Here is an 18,141-nt window from a genome sequence, read left to right on the forward strand (position 1 = left end):
ATAAATACGAAAATATAATATATAAATACATTTATCGATATATTATATAGAAATATAATATATACTCTCTATATAAGAAATATAATATATTAAAATATAAAATTTACTATATATTATATGATATGATTATATTATATGATATATAATATATTATATAAAAATAAATTATATATAAATATATACATAAAACATAAATTTAATGAAATATAAAATATAAATATTATATATTTTAGAAATATATTCTATAAATAATATATGTATTTCAATATATTCTAGTATTGAAACAATAAATAAATATAAATTATAAATAAACTTATGGCATAATTTATTCTGTAATCCTATAATATACTATATATTAGAAACGTGGAAATATAATTTGGAAATCAAACATATAAATTGAATTAAATATAAAAATATTAAATCCTAACTTCGACGTTAATATTAAATTATTAATTAATGATTTAATGCTCATATCAAATCATACCCTTAATATTAAAGTCTAATTTAATAACTTAATGCTTATTATCGCTTTAATATTAAAGTTTCATTATCTCTTTAATACTAAAGAGATTTAAATAATGAAGTAATTAACTAGAAGTTAATAATTAACCTCGCTCCCCGGCTCCGGGGCATTAATTAAAGTTTAACCCGACGGAGCCTCCTCCCGGGAAAGCAGCCTCTTCCCCCGGGGTGACCTTTGATCCCGCTTTTCTTGGCCAAATCCCAGAAAATGGTATTTTATGACGGGTTTTGCTGGAAAATTGAAATAATTCTACTTTTTTTTTTTTTTTTTCCCCAAAATCCCGAGCTCCTTTTTTGGCCAAGACTCGATTTGCTCCAATATCGTGATATTACGGCCCAAAAAAATGTTCTACTTCACGATGAGGTCATTTTTAGGGGGATTTTAATATCTGACATCACGCTAGGAAAAAAAAAGTACTTTTTCCAAATTTCCAAACTTTGAAATTTCAAAACGTCATTTTTTTCCAAATTTCAAAATATCCAAATGTCAGTTTTCCCAAATTTCCACATTCCCAATCTCCTGACTTTTAAAATTACCACATTTTAATTTTTCGAAATTTCAAATTTTCCACATTTCCAATTTTCCCGACTTTTTAAATTCCCACATTGCCGCATTTCAATTTTTCCAAATTGCCACATTTCCAATTTTTCCAAATTTCCAATTTTCCGACTTTTTAAATTTCCAAATTTCCACATTTCCATTTTTTCCGAATTTCCAAATTTCCAATTTTCCGACTTTTTAAATTTCCAAATCTCCACATTTCAATTTTTCCACATTTCCAATTTTCCGACTTCCTAAATTTCCCAATTTCCCATTTTCCAAATTAATTTCCAAATCGCTTGGTGTCGGCCCAATTTCGCCCCCAACTTCACTTTCAACCCATGGGACGGATTTTCCTGCCGCTCCCCGGGAGGAGAAAAAAACCCTCTCGATAATGGGCGGAAATGGCTTAAATTGGTGATTATCATCACCAAAAAAAAATTAAAGAATTTGATTGTTGAAAAATAGTTGAAAAAACCCTTTTCTGCTATAAACGAGGTAATTTCTTTTTGTTATTAAATGAGAATAATTTGTCCCATGAGGAATTTATCCCCCGCCCCATTTTTTTGGTATGAAATGGGAGGAATTTAATCTCCCGAGGAAAAAAATTATGGGATTACTGCTCTTTTTTGCCTTTTTTTGCTTTTTTTTTGCTAATTTTTACAGACCTTGGTGGCGACTTGGTCGGGGATGCAGTCGATGCGCTCCTCCACGCTCAGGGTGGGGCAATTCGGGGAGAATTCTGGGGGGAAGAGAGAAATGGGGGGGGTGGGGGGGGGGGGGTCAGCTCCGAAATTTCAATTATTCGCATTTTTATTAACATTTTAACGTCTTTTTAACCATTTTTCCCAAATTGTTACCCTTTGATTATTATTTATTTATATATTATAAATTTAATTTATTTATATATTGAATATTAAATATTAAATATATATCTATTATCTATTATCTATTATATTTTATATTTTATATTTTATATTTTATATATCATATATGTTATATGATATATGTTATATACTATGTATTAAATATTAAATATTAAATAACATATATTATACGTTATATTCTTATACATTTTATATTATATATTTAATGATTTATTACGTATTTATATATCACATGGAAATATGTCTTCATTATTGTATATTTCTATGCAATTTTATCAAAAAATACATCTTTTAAATATATTTTGATATCATATATTATGGCATAGCATATTTTTAGAAATAGTTTAATTTTTGATTATATTATCATTTCTATTTTAAACATGGCTGTTTGAAATATTTCGAAAAAGTTTTAGATATTTTAAATATTTCTTGAAATTTTTAGATATTTTAAAAAATAGGTTTAAACAAAAAAATATAAAATTTAAACTTTTTTAAAACGTCTATTTGAAATATTTTTAGAAATTTTTAGATATTTGAAATATTTCTAGAAATTTTTAGATATTTTAAAATATTCCCAGAAATTTTTAGGTATTTTTAAAAGTAGGTTCACATAAAATAAAATAAATTAAAAATATAAGAAGAAATATAAAAAATAAACTTTTTAAAAGCATATCTATTTGAAATATTTCTAGAAATGTTTAGATACTTTAAAATATTTCTAGAATTTTTTAGATATTTTAAAAAGTAGGTTTAAATAAAATGAAATAAAAAATATAAAAAGAAATACAAAAATAAACTTTTTAAAAGCATGTCTCTGAAATATTTTTAGAAATTTTTAGTTCTTTTAAATGTTTCTAGAAATTTTTAGATACTTTAAAATATTTCTAGAAATTTTTAGATATTTTTAAAAGTAGGTTTAAATAAAATGAAATAAAAAATATAAAAAGAAATAAAAAAATAAACTTTTTAAAAGCATGTCTATTTGAAATATTTCTAGAAATTTTTAGATCTTTTAAATGTTTCTAGAAAATTTTAGATACTTTAAAATATTTCTAGAAATTTTTATATTTTTTAAAAAATAGGTTTAAATAAAATAAAATTTAAAAAGAAATATAAAAAATAAACTTTTTTTTTTCTTTTTTTTTTTTTTCTTTAAATCAAACAGATCCCCAAATTTCCCGAGGGGAAATTTAGCGGCAAAATTCATCCCTTACCGGCGTTTTGGGCGGGGGTCTCCCTGGTGGCCAAGACGCCGATGAGGGCGCAGGCCACGGCCACCACCAGGCAGAAGAGGACGATGAGGGTAATTTCCAAATTGCTGAATTTCTTCTTCTTCGCCATCTTCGGCCCCGTCGTGGAAGGAAACCAAACCCGACAATTCTGGGGGAAATTCTAGAAATTATTCCAGTCTTAAATCACGTCCCCTCACTCGTTATTTCAAGGGCCAAATGGAATAATTCTTATATTTGGAATAATTCTTATATTCTGAATATTCATTATATTATTTGGAATAATTCTTATACTCTAAATAATTCTTATATTTGGAAAAATTCTTATATTTGGAAAAATTTTTATATTTGGAAAAATTCTTAGATTCAAAACAATTCTTAGATTCTGAATAATTCTGACATTTGGAATAATTCTTATATTATTTGGAATAATTCTTATATTATTTGGAATAAATCTTATATTCTGAATAATTCTGATATTTGGAATAATTTTTAGATTCTGAATAATTCTTAGATTTGGAAAAATTCTTAGATTCGGATTAATTTTTATATTCTGAATAATTCATATATTTGGAATAAATCTTATATTTGGAATAATTCTTATATTATTTGGAATAATTCTTATATTCTGAATAATTCTGATATTTGGAATAATTTTTAGATTCTGAATAATTCTTAGATTTGGAAAAATTCTTAGATTCGGATTAATTTTTATATTCTGAATAATTCATATATTTGGAATAAATCTTATATTTGGAATAATTCTTATATTATTTGGAATAATTCTTATATTATTTGGAATAAATCTTATATTTGGAAAAATTTTTAGATTCGGATTAATTTTTAGATTCTGAATAATTCATATATTTGGAATAAATCTTATATTCGGAATAATTCTTATGTTATTTGGAATAATTCTGATATTTGGAATAATTCTTAGATTCTGAATAATTCTGATATTCGGAATGATTCAAGCGACGCCGATGACGTCACTATCCCTCCCGAGCTATTTCTTTTCCTGCCTAAAAACTCCTTTAAAACAGGCCCAAACCAGGATTTTCCTCCAGTTCTAATTCTGGAGGATTTAAATTATTATTTTTAATAATCATCATTTTAATTATTATTATTTTTTCACCCATTTTACTGCAATTCCAGCGCTAAAACTGGACCCGTTTCTACATTTGGGGGTTGGGAGTCGTATGGGTTTTTTTAAACAAAACCCCCTCCTGGTGTCTCAAAAAAGGCATTAATTTGCCCTAAAATAATCATTTTTAAAAAAAGAGGCTATTTTTAGATGAAGGGAGTTCTTTGTAAAAGAGCAGAAAAGGGGTCTCTTCTCCCCTCGCAGCCCCAAAAAGGTGGAAAAAAAACCCCCATTTTAACCCCTAAAAAAAGACAGCGGCTCCGACTCGCGGCAATTCCCGGTGGGATTGAGGGAATATCGACCCCCAGCCCTAAAACCCGACCTTCGTTTGGGGGAAAAACTGCAATAATCAGGAGAATTGCGATAATTCTAATTAGTAAGACACGGGAAAGCTTGATTATTTCATTATTGGTGCTTAAATGTTATTATTATCCTATTATTAATTATTATTTTTATTATTATTGTTGTTTTTACAGTTAGTTATATATTATGCTATATTATAATTATATAGTTATACATTATATATTATTATTTCACTGAATTTTTCACTGAATTTTTTTAGAGTTGGAAGGGACCGTATAGATCATCCAGTCCAACTCCCCCGCGGAAGCAGGGTTGCCCAGAGAATGCTACTCAGGGCTGCGTCCAGGTGGGGCTTGAAGATCTCCAGAGAAGGGGACTCCACAACCTCCCTGGGCAGCCTCTTCCAGGGCTCTGGCACCCTCACCGGAAAGAAGTTCCTCCCCATATTTGAGTGGAACCTCCCATGTTCCAGCTTGTGCCCGTTGCCCCTCGTCCTCTCACTGGGAACCACCGGAAGGAGCCCGGCTCCCTCCTCCTTCAACCCACCCTTCAGATACTGATAAGCATTGATAAGGTCTCCCCTCAGCCTTCTCTTCTCCAGGCTGAAGAGTCCCAGCTCTCTCAGCCTTTCCTCATCAGGGAGATGCTCCAATCCTTGAATCATCCTCGTTGCCCTTCGCTGGACTCTTTCCAGTAGTTCCCTATCCCTCTTGAACTGGGGAGCCCAGAACTGGATGCAGTATTCCAGTTGTGGCCTCACCAGTGCAGAGTAGAGGGGGAGAATGACTTCCCTCCACCAACTGGCCACACTCTTCCCTACGCAGCCCAGGATTCCATTGGCCTTCCTGGCCACAAGAGCACACTGCTTGCTCATTGGCATTTTGCTGGCTGCCAGGACCCCCGGATCTTTCTCTTCGGAGCTTGGCTCCAGCAGGTCCACACCTAACCTGTATCGGTGCCTGACATTCTTCTTCCCCAGGTGTAGCACCTTACGCTTTTCCTTGTTGAACCTCATGGAGGTTCTTCCTTGCCCAGCTCTCCAGCCTGTCCGGGTCTCGCTGGATGGCAGCACGGCCCCCTCCGGGGTGTCAGCCACCCCTCCCAGTTTGGTACCATCAGGGAACTTGCTGAGGACACGCTCTGTCCCCTCGTCCAGGTCATTGATGAAGATGTTGAACGGGACTGGACCGAGTATTGACCCCCTGGGGGACACCACTGGTTCCAGGCCTCCAGCTTGAACCCGGCTCCGTTAACCGTTACCCTTTGGGTCCTGTCACGCGGCCAGTTCCCAACCCACCTCACCGTCCCCTCATCCATAACATGTTATTATTATCCTTAAATTATTATTGCTGTTATTATTATTGTTATATATTATGCTATATTATAGTCATATAATTATATATCTTATATATATTATTAAACGTTACTATTATCCTTATATTATTCTTCTAATTATATATCATATTATATATTATTATATTGTTATAGTTATTATTATATTGTTAGCTATTATGACAATTTTCATTTATAAGAATAATCATTGTAATATTATATTATATTAAATTATAAATAAAAACATAAATTTATAAATATAACTATATTGATATATAATTGTGATAATATTATAATTTATAATTTAATTTATAATTTATATGTTTTAATTTATATAACGTTGTATTTTATTAGTATAGAATGCTATAATTTATTATATCCTGATAAAACACATTCTATTTTATTATTAGAAAGGGGGAGGGGGGAGGGGTTGCCCCAAACAACCACAAAATTCCATTTTCCGCTTTTATTCCCAAGCGCTTGGGAACGATTTGGGGAAAATTTGAGAAGAAATTTGGGAATCACAAATTCGGGAAATAAATCCAGAAATAATAATTTGGGGGGGGGGACGGGACGACCCAAATCCAGGACTTTCTAAAGTTTCTCTTTTCTTTTCTCTGCTTTTTTTCCGGGGGGTGGGGGGAGGGGGCAAAAAATTCCTAGGGAAAAAAAAAAAAAAAAGGAGGATTTGGTAAATAAATAAAATCCCGTACCTGGGGGGGGGGGGGGGGCCTCCTTTGTGCTTCCTCTTCCCGCTGTTTGCGCTCGGCTCCAAATCCAGGGATTTATGGGGAGTCGTTATCGGCGGGCGGGGCCCCGCCCGAGGAGCTCGGCCAATGGCGGCCGCCCCTTTTGAGTGATTGGGTTTGGTTTGTTTTTTTTTTTAATTATTATTTCTTTAATTAAAAGGAGAGAGGAAAAAAAAAAAAAAAAAACCCAAGAAAAAAAAAAAACCCGGAATTTACAGCTTGGTTTTGCTGATCTGGCGGATTCCTCCGTCACGAGGAGCCGGCGATTCCCGGCTCCCTCCTTCTATCGCCCCTTTATCGGGGATTCTCGATTGCGGCGGCGAAAATGGCGAGGATTGTGAAATCGAGTGAAAATTTGGGAGTGTTTTCTTGGAATCAAGAGCCGATGGCGCCCCCCGGAAATTAAGTGGAAAAAGGAAGGGATTCCGGCAAATCTCAGAAAGGGAGAAAAATCGCTTCCAGCTCGGCCCGGGGTTGCGGAGCAAACTCCACCCTCCAACCAAAACCGCGGGGCCCACCCCCAAAATCTGCCTCTTTCACACCGAAACCTCCCCCCGGGGGGAATTCAAGGAGGGGGGAATTTTTTTTTTTTAAAAAAAAGGTAAAATTTCAAAATATTTTTAAAAATCCCGCTACTGAAATCAATTCCCATCGAAAAGACGAATTCAGAAATTCCTCCCCCTCCTTCCCCCCCCTCCCCGAAAAAAGCGGAGAAAGGAAAAGAGAAACTTTTCCGGCGGCTCCGCCCTCACCTGGGGGGGGCAGGGGGGGGCGGGTACTTTCGCGGTTCTTCTTTTTGCCTTTTTTCTGTTAAAAGCGGCGAAGTTGGAGGACAAGGCTCCTCCTCGTGCAAAGAAGCCCCTCGACCCCCCCAACCAGGTTCTCACCTGCTTAATTACCGCCTGTTTTCGGCTTAATTAACGAATTACGGAAGTTTCCTGCCGACAGCGGGGAAAACTTTGGAGTTTTTTGGGGGTTTGTTTGAGTTTTATTTGGTTTTTATTTCTTTGCCACGTGGATAAACTGGGGGCCCACCAGGCTCGGCAGAACCCCACCGCGTGGGTCGGGCCTGAAGAAGGCTTTGTCCCACTGGGAGTTTCAGGGCGGAACCCGGGAGTTTTCATTCTTACGCCAAAAAACGTTGAATTTTGTCGGTCTGGAAATAATTGCAACGGGATGATCGTGTTCCTGTGGAAAAGCAACAAAAAGTGTTCAAAACTCATTCCCAAAGTCGCCGCAGGAGAACGAAGCCGTCGGAGGCTCCGGCTGAAGGTGCCTGGACACAGCTTCGGCCGTCTGGGTGGGAAGAGAGGGGTCAACGTGGGTTCACCAAGAAATCGTGGATTCACCAGGAAATCGTGGATTCACCAAAAGGAAATAATGGATGCTCCAAGAAATTAGGGATTTTCCAAGAGGAAAGAACAGATTCACCAAGAGGAGATCATGGATTCACCAAGAAATCATGGATTCTTCAAGAAATCATGGAGTCATCAAGGGGACATCATGGATTCGCCAAGGGACAATCATGGATTCACCAAGGGGAGATCATGGATTCTCCAAGAAATCATGGATTCACCAAGGGGAGAGCGTGGATTCACCAAGGGACAATCAAGGATTCACCAAGAAATCATGGATTCACCAAGGGCAATCCATAGATTCTACAAGGGGAAATTAAGGATTCCACAAGAAATCATGGATTCACCAAGGGGATATCATGGATTCTCCAAGAGGAAATCATGGATTCACCACGAAATCATGGAGTCATCAAGGAGGAATTGTGGATTCACCACGAAATCATGGATTCACCAAGGGGAGCTCATGGTTTCATCAAGGGGACGACACACTTGATCACTCCGATAGCCTTCTACGATGGCCTGACGGGCTGGGTGGATGAGGGGATGGAGTAGACCCTCAGCACGTTTGCTGGTGACACCAAACTGGGAGGGGTGGCTGACACACCAGGAGGCTGGGCCACCATCCAGAGAGACCTGGCCAGGCTGGAGAGTTTGTGGGGAGAGGAACCTCATGAAGTTCCACCAAGGGCAAGCGTTGGGTGCTGCGTCTGGGAAGGTACCACCCCATGGACCAGGACAGGTTGAGGGTGACCTGCTGGAGAGCAGCTCCATGGAGAGGGAACTGGGAGTCCTGGTGGGCAACAGGTTGCCCATGAGCCAGCAATGTGCCCTTGTGGCCAAGAAGGCCAATGGCCTCCTGGGGTGGCCAGCGGGTGGAGGGAGGTCATCCTCCCCCTCTGCTCTGCCCTGGGGAGGCCCCATCTGGAGACTGGGACCAGTTCTGGGCCTCCCAGTTCCAGAAGGACTGGGAACTGCTGGAGAAGGTCCAGCGAAGGCTGTGAGGATGATGAGGGGCTGGAGCTTCTCTGGGATGAGGGACCTGGGGCTGTTCAGCTGGAGAAGAGAAGGTCGAGGGGGGGGACCTCAAAGGTGAGGTGTCGGGAAGGTGGGGCCAGAATCTTCTCAGTGGTGCCCAGTGATGGGACAAGGGACAACGGGGACAAACTGGGACACAGGAAGTTCCACCTCAACGAGCAGAGGAACTCCCTCACCCTGAGGGTGGCAGAGCCCTGGAAGAGGCCACCCAGAGAGGGTGGGTTCTCCTTGTCTGGAGACCTTCAACCCTACCTGGATGGGACCCTGTAGGACCTGCTCTGGAGGGGGTGAGGGTGGGCCTGGGCGGTCTCCAAGAGGTCCCTCCCAACGCCCACCATCCTGGGATTTAAAAATGGGACACAATCCCCTAAAAATTGGACTTTTTGGGGGGCCAGGTGCCGAGAGAAGAAACCATGGTCTGAAAAGGAATCTTGGTGGTTTGGAGGCCAAAAACGCGTCCGTTTGGGTCGCGACCAACTCCGTGACCACGTTCCCACCCAAACCTGGGCTGGGCTGAAGGGAGGAAGAACTTTGGCAGGTCTCCACGTGAACTGGGGGTTGGGGGGGGGAGGTGGGGAGGAAAGGCCGTGTCCCGGGGCTGTAAAGATAACGGTCGCCGCTGGAGATGCCGAGGTCGCTGGAGGACACGAGCCACGACACCAAAGTGGACTTTTTTATGACCCCGGGGCGAGGATTAAAAAATAAATAGTAATTCCTTTTTTTTTTTTTTTTTTTTATCGCCGGTGGAAAGTACAGAAGAAACAGAAACCGGGGCGGAGCCAAGGGTTCGTGGTGGTTTCAACCACGGCCGTGAGCTGGGAGAAGTTGCTCGTAGAATGGTAGAAATTGGCCGGGTTGGAAGGATGATGGATGCCTTCCAGATGATGGAGGTCAACCATCAACCCAACTCTGATAAAAACCCGTCGCTAAACCGTGACGCTCAGCACGGTGTCAACCCGGCTTTTGGATACCTCCAGGGACGGTGACTCCACCACGGCCCTGGGCAGCCTCTTCCAAGGCTTCACGACCCTTTCCATGAAGAAATTGTTCCCAATCTCCATCCTGAACCTCCCCTGGTGCAACTTGAGGTGGTTTCCTCTTGTTCCGTGGGAGAAGAGACCGACCCCCCCCTGGCTACCCCCTCCTTTCAGGGAGTTGTGGAGAGCGAGAAGGTCTCCCCTCAGCCTCCTTTTCTCCAGGCTGAACACCCCCAGCTCCCTCAGTTGCTCCTCAGAAGTTTTCCAGACCCTTCTCCTCCTTCTCCAGACCCTTCTCCTTCTCCAGCCCCTTCTCCTCCTTCTCCAGACCCTTCTCCTCCTCCAGATCCTTTTCCTTCTCCTCCTCCAGACCCTTCTCCTCCTTCTCCAGACCCTTCTCCTCCTCCAGACCCTTCTCCTCCTCCAGATCCTTTTCCTTCTTCTTCTCCAGATCCTTCTCCTCCTTCTCCAGACCCTTTTCCTTCTTCCCCAGACCCTTTTCCTTCTTCCCCAGACCCTTCTTGGTCTCCAGACCCTTCTCCTTGGGCTCCAGACCCTTCTTCTTCTTCTCCAGATCCTTTTCCTTCTTCTTCTACAGACCCTTTTCCTTCTTCTCCAGACCCTTCTCCTTGGTCTGGAGAAGAAGGAGAAGGGTCTGGAGACCAAGGAGAAGGGTCTGGAGAACTTCTGCAGAGCGGCTGAGTGCTACTGGTCTTTGGGCTACTGGTGAGCGGTTGGGCTACTGGTGAGCGGTTGGGCTACTGGCGGTTGGGCTACTGGTGTGTGCTTGGGCTACTGGTGGTTGGGCTACTAGTGGGTGGTTGGGCTACTGGTTAGTGGTTGGGCTACTGGTGAACAGTTGGGCTACTGGGGAGCTTTGGTAGGACCTCGGGACAGGGGCTGGGGGGAGGAGCGTGTGGAAGGGACCAGCATCTGCCCCATGAACGTGTCCGTCAAGGACCTTCTCGGGTTCCCCAAGGGGGTAATAATTAAAGGGAGAAGCGATAAAAACCCAATTAAAGCAGCGATAACGAGCTCGAGGACAGGGGACCAAAGGTCTCGGGTCATTAATGGGTGGGTCAGGAGGAACCTTCTAGGGAAAAGGTCAACCTGAAGCTTCCACCTCGAAAAAGAGGAGGAGGAGGAACCCAGAGGATTTGGGGGGGGTGGGGGTGGGGGGGTGGCTGGGGGACCCCCCAAAATGGTGAGAATTGGGAATTTAACGAATTGGGGCTTTAATTTGTCCCCGCGTCCCCCCCTTCCCCCTCCTTCCTGAGCCCTGCTGAGAAGAGCCTTCATCCTCTTCACCCCTTCCCACCAGGGAGGAGGTGATTCCCCCCCCACCCCCAACCCTGGATCTTCTCCAAGCCCAACACTCCCTGCTCCTTCAGCCTCTCCAGACCCTTCATCATCTTCACCGGACTCTCTCCAGTTTGGCCATGGCCCTCTCGTACTGGGGAGCCCTGAGAGGGACGCGACACCCCAGGAGGTGGCCCCACCAGCCCCAAGCAGAGGAGAAGCATCACCTCCCCGGACCTTCTTGGCCACCAGGACGCGTGGTTGGCTCCTGGTCAACCTGGTGTCTGCCACAACCCCAAGGTCCTTCCCAGTGAAGCCGCTTCCCAACTGGGCGGCCTCCCAGTCCTTACTGGTGCCGGGGGGGTTGTTCCTCCTCAAGGGCAGGACCTTCCACTTCTCCTTGAGCTTCAGGAGGTTCCCATCAGCCCCTTTCTCCACCCTGTGGAGGTGCCTCTGGGTGGTCCCAGCACCTTCCAGTTCCTCCCAGTTTGGTGTCACCTCCAAACTGGTCCGGGGTACACTCCGGGCTCCCTGCCCCATAGGGTCTTCTGTATGGACCCCCAGGAACCCCCCCACTCCACAGGGACCCTCCCAGCCCCATAGGGATCCCTCAGCTGACCCCCCCAGGCCTACAGGGACCCCCCACCCATAAGGATCCCCCCCCAGGTCCATAGGGACCCCCCCCCAGCCCCATAGGGATCCCTTAGCTGACCCCCCCGGGTCCATAGGGACCCCCCCAGCCCTATAGGTACCCCCCCCAGGTCCATAGAGATCCCACACACACCCATAGGGAACCCCCAAGCCCCATAGGGACCCCTCAGCTGACCCCCCCCCAGACCTACAGGGACCCCCCCAGGCCCATAGGGACCCCCCACCCATAGAGACCCCTCCCTAGGTCCATAGGGACCCCTCAGCCAACCCCCCCTCAGGCCTATAGGGACCCCCCACCCATAGGGACCCCCCCAGCCCCAAGGGGACCCCCCCCCCCACCCTATAGGGAGTCTCCCATGAACGCCCCCCAACCCCCTATAGGGCCCCCCTGCCGTAGGGCTGTGCCTTTTCGGGGGGGGGGGGGGGGGGGGCTTCCTCAGTGTCTCCCAGCCCTCGGCCTCCCCCCCCCCCCCCCTCCCCACTCCCCCCCGAAACAGCAACTCATTTTGTATCTGAATTACATTTTTTTTCCCCCAAAAAAAATACAGGAAAAAAAAATAGAGGGGAAAAGAGACACAAATCGGGTACAGGAAAGGAAAAAAAAAAATAAAGGTCTAACAAAAAAAAGATGTTTCCCCCCAAACCCCCCCCTTGCTCCCCCCCCCCCTTTTTAACACCCCCCCAGTTTGGGATCTGGGGCTGGCTGGGACACCAAAAAAGTGTTAACGGACCCCCGAAACTCCACCTTTTCACCCCAAAGCCAGCCCTCGGAACCTCAAGTCACCCAGAGCCGTTCCCCAGTCCTCCCAGTTTCGGGCCAGGACTGGGATCCCCGCCCCCTCCCCCCAGGGAGGATGGAGGAAGGGGGTGCCCCCCCCCGAACTGGGTCTCCAGGACCTAGGGCTGTGTTTTGGGGCAGAAACCCTCAATTTGACCAACTCTGGGAAAATGGGATTAACACCCGGTCTGGGGTATAACAGGGAAGTTCCTCATCCTCCCAGTATACCAGTAAAAGCCCACCTTCCTCCCAGTATACCAGTAATAAATCCCGGTTCTCCCAGTATACCAATAAAGAACTCCAGTCTTCCCAGTATACCAGTTTGAAAAAAAAAAAACCTCCCCAAATTTTCCTGGTATCCAAGAGACTAACCGCTGTCCCCGCAGCGCACCAGTTAGAACCCCACCTTCCTCCCAGTTCCACCAGTGAAAATCACCATCCTCCCAGCACAGGTGTTAGAAACCCGCCTCCCCCGCCGGTGCTCCCCCCAGTTCACTCCTGTCCTCCCAGTACTTCACAAGGGCCTTCCTCCCAGTATGAGCAGCTCAAGAGCCTGCCTTCCCCCCAGTATAGACCAGTCGCCCCCCAGTATAGACCAATCCCCCCATCTTCCCCACCCCCCAAGTGCCCCCCATCCTCCCAGTGACCAGTTGGGGGGACACGCAGACCCCCCCCCCCCCGGCGGCCGAGTGTCCGCGGCTCAGGGCCAGGGTCTCCAGACATGGCAGGGTGGCCCCGGCAGCCCCTCGCCTTCCCTCGGCGCCTCCTCCTCCTCCTCCTCCTCCTCCTCGGCGCAGCGTCGCCGTGAGTCCTCGTGGCCGCCATCGGGGCCCCTGGGCTGGGATCCCGGGCTGGGCCCGCAACTAGGCCCGAAAGTAGGCCCAAGACCAGGCCCCAGACCAGGCCCGTAACCGTGGTAACCAGGACACCTGGACCTGTCACCGCAGCAACAGGGGCCATCGCTGGGGCAACTGGGGCCATCACCATGGCAACGGGGGCCATCACCGGGGCAACCAGGGCCGTAACCAAGGCCGCAGTCGGGCCTGTGAGTAGGCCCCAGACTAGGCCCCGGAGTAGGCCCAAAGTGGTGGTAACCGGGCCCGTAACCGTGGTAACTGGGACACCTGGACCTGTCACCAGGGCAACCGGGGCTGTTGCTGGGGCAACCGGACCTGTTGCCGGGGCAACAGGGGCTGTCACCGGGGCAACCGGGGCCGTCGCCGGGGCGGTAACCAAGGCCACAGTCGGGCCTGTGAGTAGGCCCCAGACTAGGCCCCAGGGTAGGCCCAAAATGGTGGTAACCGGGCCCGTAACCGTGGTAACCGGGGCAACCGGGCCCCCCCGGCGGCGCGGGCGGTTGTCCATGGCGGCCGGGAGGCCCGGGGGGGGTGTCGGCGGTGAGTGGCAGCGGGGGGCAGGCGGCAGCGGCCGCCAGGCCCGGACCGGGCGAGGGCGGTTGGGCCGGGATGGCCTGCAGGAAGCGGGCGGCGCGGGCCAGGCACTCCCGGTAGCCGCTGCGGTAGCGCCGCAGGAAGAGCTCCTCTGTCCCCCGGGGCTCTGTGCCAAAGAGAAACCTGGTGACCACCTCCTGCCGGGGCACCCCCCCCCCGCCTCCCCAGCCCCACACGGTGGGGGGAATCGGGGGGGGGGGGGGGGGGGCAAGGTTTTTGGGGGGAGGTGTGTGTGTGTCTCCCCGGGGTGTTATGGCAGGGGGGGTGGGTGGGGAAACTGAGTCACGGACCTGAGCGGGGCTGGGCCCGCAGGAACTGCACCGTTTTCTGCAGGATCTCGGCCTTCTCCACCTTGGGGTTCCGGAGGCGCTGGGGGGGAGGGGAGGGGGCAAAGAGGGGGGAGGGGAGCGAGAGAGAGAGAGACGGGGGGGGGGGGGGGGAGGGGAAAGCGGGGGGGACACACACACACACGTCACACGAACCGCGGCAGGGGGGGCGGGGGGGCGGAGGGAGGGCCACGATAGAGCCACGATAGTGTCCCGATAGAGCCCTGAGAGTGCCATGACTGTCCCGACAGAGCCCCCCCGATAGTGTCCCGATAGAACCCCCCAATAGTGTCGCGATAGAGTCACGATAGAGCCATGAGGGTGTCCTGATAGAACTCCCCGAGTGTCACGATAGAGCCCTGAGAGTGCCATGACAGTGTCACGATAGAGCCCCCCAATAATGTCACAATAGAGCCCCGATAGCTCCCCGATAGTGTCATGATAGAGCCCTGAGAGCACCACGAGAGTGTCCCGATAGAGCCCCCCAATAGTGTCACGATAGAGCCCCAATAGTGTCATGATAGAGCTCCCCAATAGCGTTACGATAGAGCCCCAAGAGCGCCCTGATAGTGTCACGATAGAGCCCTGAGAGTGCCATGACAGTGTCACGATAGAGCCACCCAATAATGTCACAATAGAGCCCCGATAGCACCCCGATAGTGTCCTGATAGAGCCCTGAGAGCACCATGACTGTCCCGATAGAACTCCCCGATAGTGTCACGATAGAGTCACGATAGAGCCATGAGAGTGTCCCGATAGAACTCCCCGATAGTGTCCCGATAGAGCCCTGAGAGCACCATGACTGTCCCGGTAGAGCCCCCCGGTAGTGTCCCGATAGAGCCCCGATAGTGTCCCGATAGAGCCATGACAGTGTCACGATAGAGCCCCCCCAATAATGTCACGATAGAGCCCCAATAGTGCCCCAATAGTGTCATGATAGAGCCCCCCAATAGTGTCGTGATAGTGTCACGATAGAGACCCGATAGTGTCCCGATAGAGCCCCCTAATAGTGTCACGATAGAGCCCCGATAGTGCCCCAATAGTGTCATGATAGAGCCCCCCAATAATGTCATGATAGAGCCCCAATAATGTCACGATAGAGCCCTGACAGATCCCCCCAATATTGTCACGATAGAGCCCCGATAGTGTCCCGATAAAGCCCCCCAATAATGTCATAATAGAGCCCCGATAGCGCCCCCATAGTGTCACGATACTGTCACGATAGAGCCCCGATAGTGTCACGATAGAGCCCTGATACCACCATATTGCCCCGATAGTGTCACGATAGAGCTGCGGTAGTGTCGCGATAGAGCCCCAAGTGTCGTGACAGAGCCCCGGTAGAGCTCCTCAATAGTGTCCCGATAGCGTCATGATAGTGTCGCGATAGAGCCCCAATAATGTCACGACAGAGCCCCGATAGCGTCGCGATAGAGCCCCGATAGTGCCCCAAGAATATCCCAATGGTGCCCCCCAATAGTGTCCCGATTGACCCCAAGTGTCGTGATAGAGCCCCGATACCGCTGTGATAGTGCCCAGATAGTGTCGTGATAGAGCCCCCCGGTAGTGTCACGATAGTGTCACGATAGAGCCCTGATAATGTCACGATAGTGTCCTGATAGAGCCCCAAGAGTGTCCCGATAGAGCCCCCCAAGAGTGTCTCGACAGAGCCCCAACTGTCGTGATAGAGCCCTGGCAGTGTCACGATAGAGCCCCCCGATAGTGTCACGATAGTGTCGCGATAGCGCCCCAGGAGTCACCCGGCGGTGTCCCCAGAGAGCCCCGATAGCGTCACGATAGCGTCCCCCGATAGAGCCCCCATTGTCACCACAGAGGAGAACTGTCGCGATAGTGCCAAGAATCGCGATAGTGCCACGAGAGAGCCCCGACGGCCATCGCGGAGCGGCGATGGAGCCACGACAGTCGTGATAGAGGTGTGACAGTCACGAGAGGCGTGATAGAGTTGCGATAGTCACGATAGAGGCGTGATAGAGGCACGATAGTCGTGATAGAGCTGGGGTAGTCGTGATAGTATCACGATAGAGCCACGACGGAGCGGTGATAGTCACGACAGAGCCCCTAGAGAGCCCGCCTAGTCGTGACAGAGCCGTGATAGTTGTGATAGAGGCGTGATAGTCACGATAGAGGCACGATAGAGGCACAATAGAGGTGCGATAGTCGTGATAGAGCCGTGACAGGGGCATGATAGTTGTGATAGAGGCACGATAGTCACGATAGAGCCGCGATAGAGGCGCGATAGTCGTGATAGAGTTGTGATAGGGGCACGATAGTCGTGATAGAGGTGTGATAGTCACGCTAGAGGCGTGATAGGGGTGTGATAGTTGTGATAGCGGCGTGATGGAAGCGTGATAGAGGTGTGATAGTCACGATAGAGCCGTGATAGAGGCACGGTAATCGTGATAGAGCTGCGACAGAGGCACGATAGTTGTGATAGAGGTGTGATAGTCGTGATAGAGCCAGGATAAAGGTGCGATAGAGATGTGATAGTCACGATAGGGGCGTGATAATCGTGATAGAGCCGTGATAGGGGCACAATAGTCGTGATAGAGGTGTGATAGTTGTGATAGAGCCAGGATAGAGCTGCGATAGATGCACGATAGTCGTGATAGAGGCGTGATAGTCACGACAGAGCCGCGATAGGGGCACGATAGGGGCACGACAGTCGTGATAGAGGTGTGATAGTCGTGATAGAGGCACGATAGAGGTGTGATAGTCGTGATAGAGGCAGGATAGAGCTGCGATAGGGGCACGATAGTCGTGATAGAGGTGTGATAGTCACGCTAGAGGCGTGATAGGGGTGTGATAGTTGTGATAGCGGCGTGATGGAAGCGTGATAGAGGTGTGATAGTCACGATAGAGCCGTGATAGAGGCACGGTAATCGTGATAGAGCTGCGACAGAGGCACGATAGTTGTGATAGAGGTGTGATAGTCGTGATAGAGCCGTGATAGGGGCACAATAGTCGTGATAGAAGTGTGATAGTCGTGATAGAGCCAGGATAGAGCTGCGATAGATGCACGATAGTCGTGATAGAGCCGCGATAGGGGCATGACAGTCGCGATAGAGGTGTGATAGTCGTGATAGAGGCACGACAGAGGTGTGATAGTCATGACAGAGCTGCAACAGGGCCACGATAGTTGTGATAGAGGCGTGATAGTCGTGATAGAGGCGTGATAGTCACGATAGAGCTGCGATAGAGGCGCAATAGTCATGACAGAGCCGCGATAGGGGCACGACAGTCGTGATAGAGGTGTGATAGTCGTGATAGAGGCACGATAGAGGTGTGATAGTCGTGATAGAGGCAGGATAGAGCCGCGATAGGGGCACGATAGTCGTGATAGAGGCGTGATAGTCGTGATAGAGCCAGGATAGAGTTGTGGTAGGGGCACGATAGTCACGATAGAGGTGTGATAGTCGTGACAGAGGTGTGATAGAGGTACGATAGTCGTGATAGAGGCACAATAGAGGTGTGGTAGTCGTGATAGTGCCGTGATAGAGGCACAATAGTCGTGATAGAGCTGCAACAGGGCCACGATAGTCGTGAT

General features: G+C 47.6%; 1 protein-coding gene across 1 annotated transcript in view; it reads right to left on the reverse strand.

The window, feature by feature from the left end:
• LOC141478355 (maltase-glucoamylase-like) overlaps positions 1-3,291 on the reverse strand; it is a 63,797-nt gene extending 60,506 nt beyond the window's left edge. Inside the window, exons 1-2 of the mRNA XM_074167442.1 lie at positions 3,165-3,291; positions 1,732-1,805 (exon numbers count right to left, since the gene is read on the reverse strand). Coding sequence (XP_074023543.1) covers positions 1,732-1,805; positions 3,165-3,291 — 201 coding nt within the window. The remainder of the gene's footprint in view (positions 1-1,731; positions 1,806-3,164) is intronic.
• Positions 3,292-18,141: the final 14,850 nt, after the last annotated feature.

Source organism: Numenius arquata, unplaced genomic scaffold (assembly GCF_964106895.1).
Source record: "Numenius arquata unplaced genomic scaffold, bNumArq3.hap1.1 HAP1_SCAFFOLD_611, whole genome shotgun sequence".
Taxonomy (NCBI): Eukaryota; Metazoa; Chordata; class Aves; order Charadriiformes; family Scolopacidae; genus Numenius; species Numenius arquata.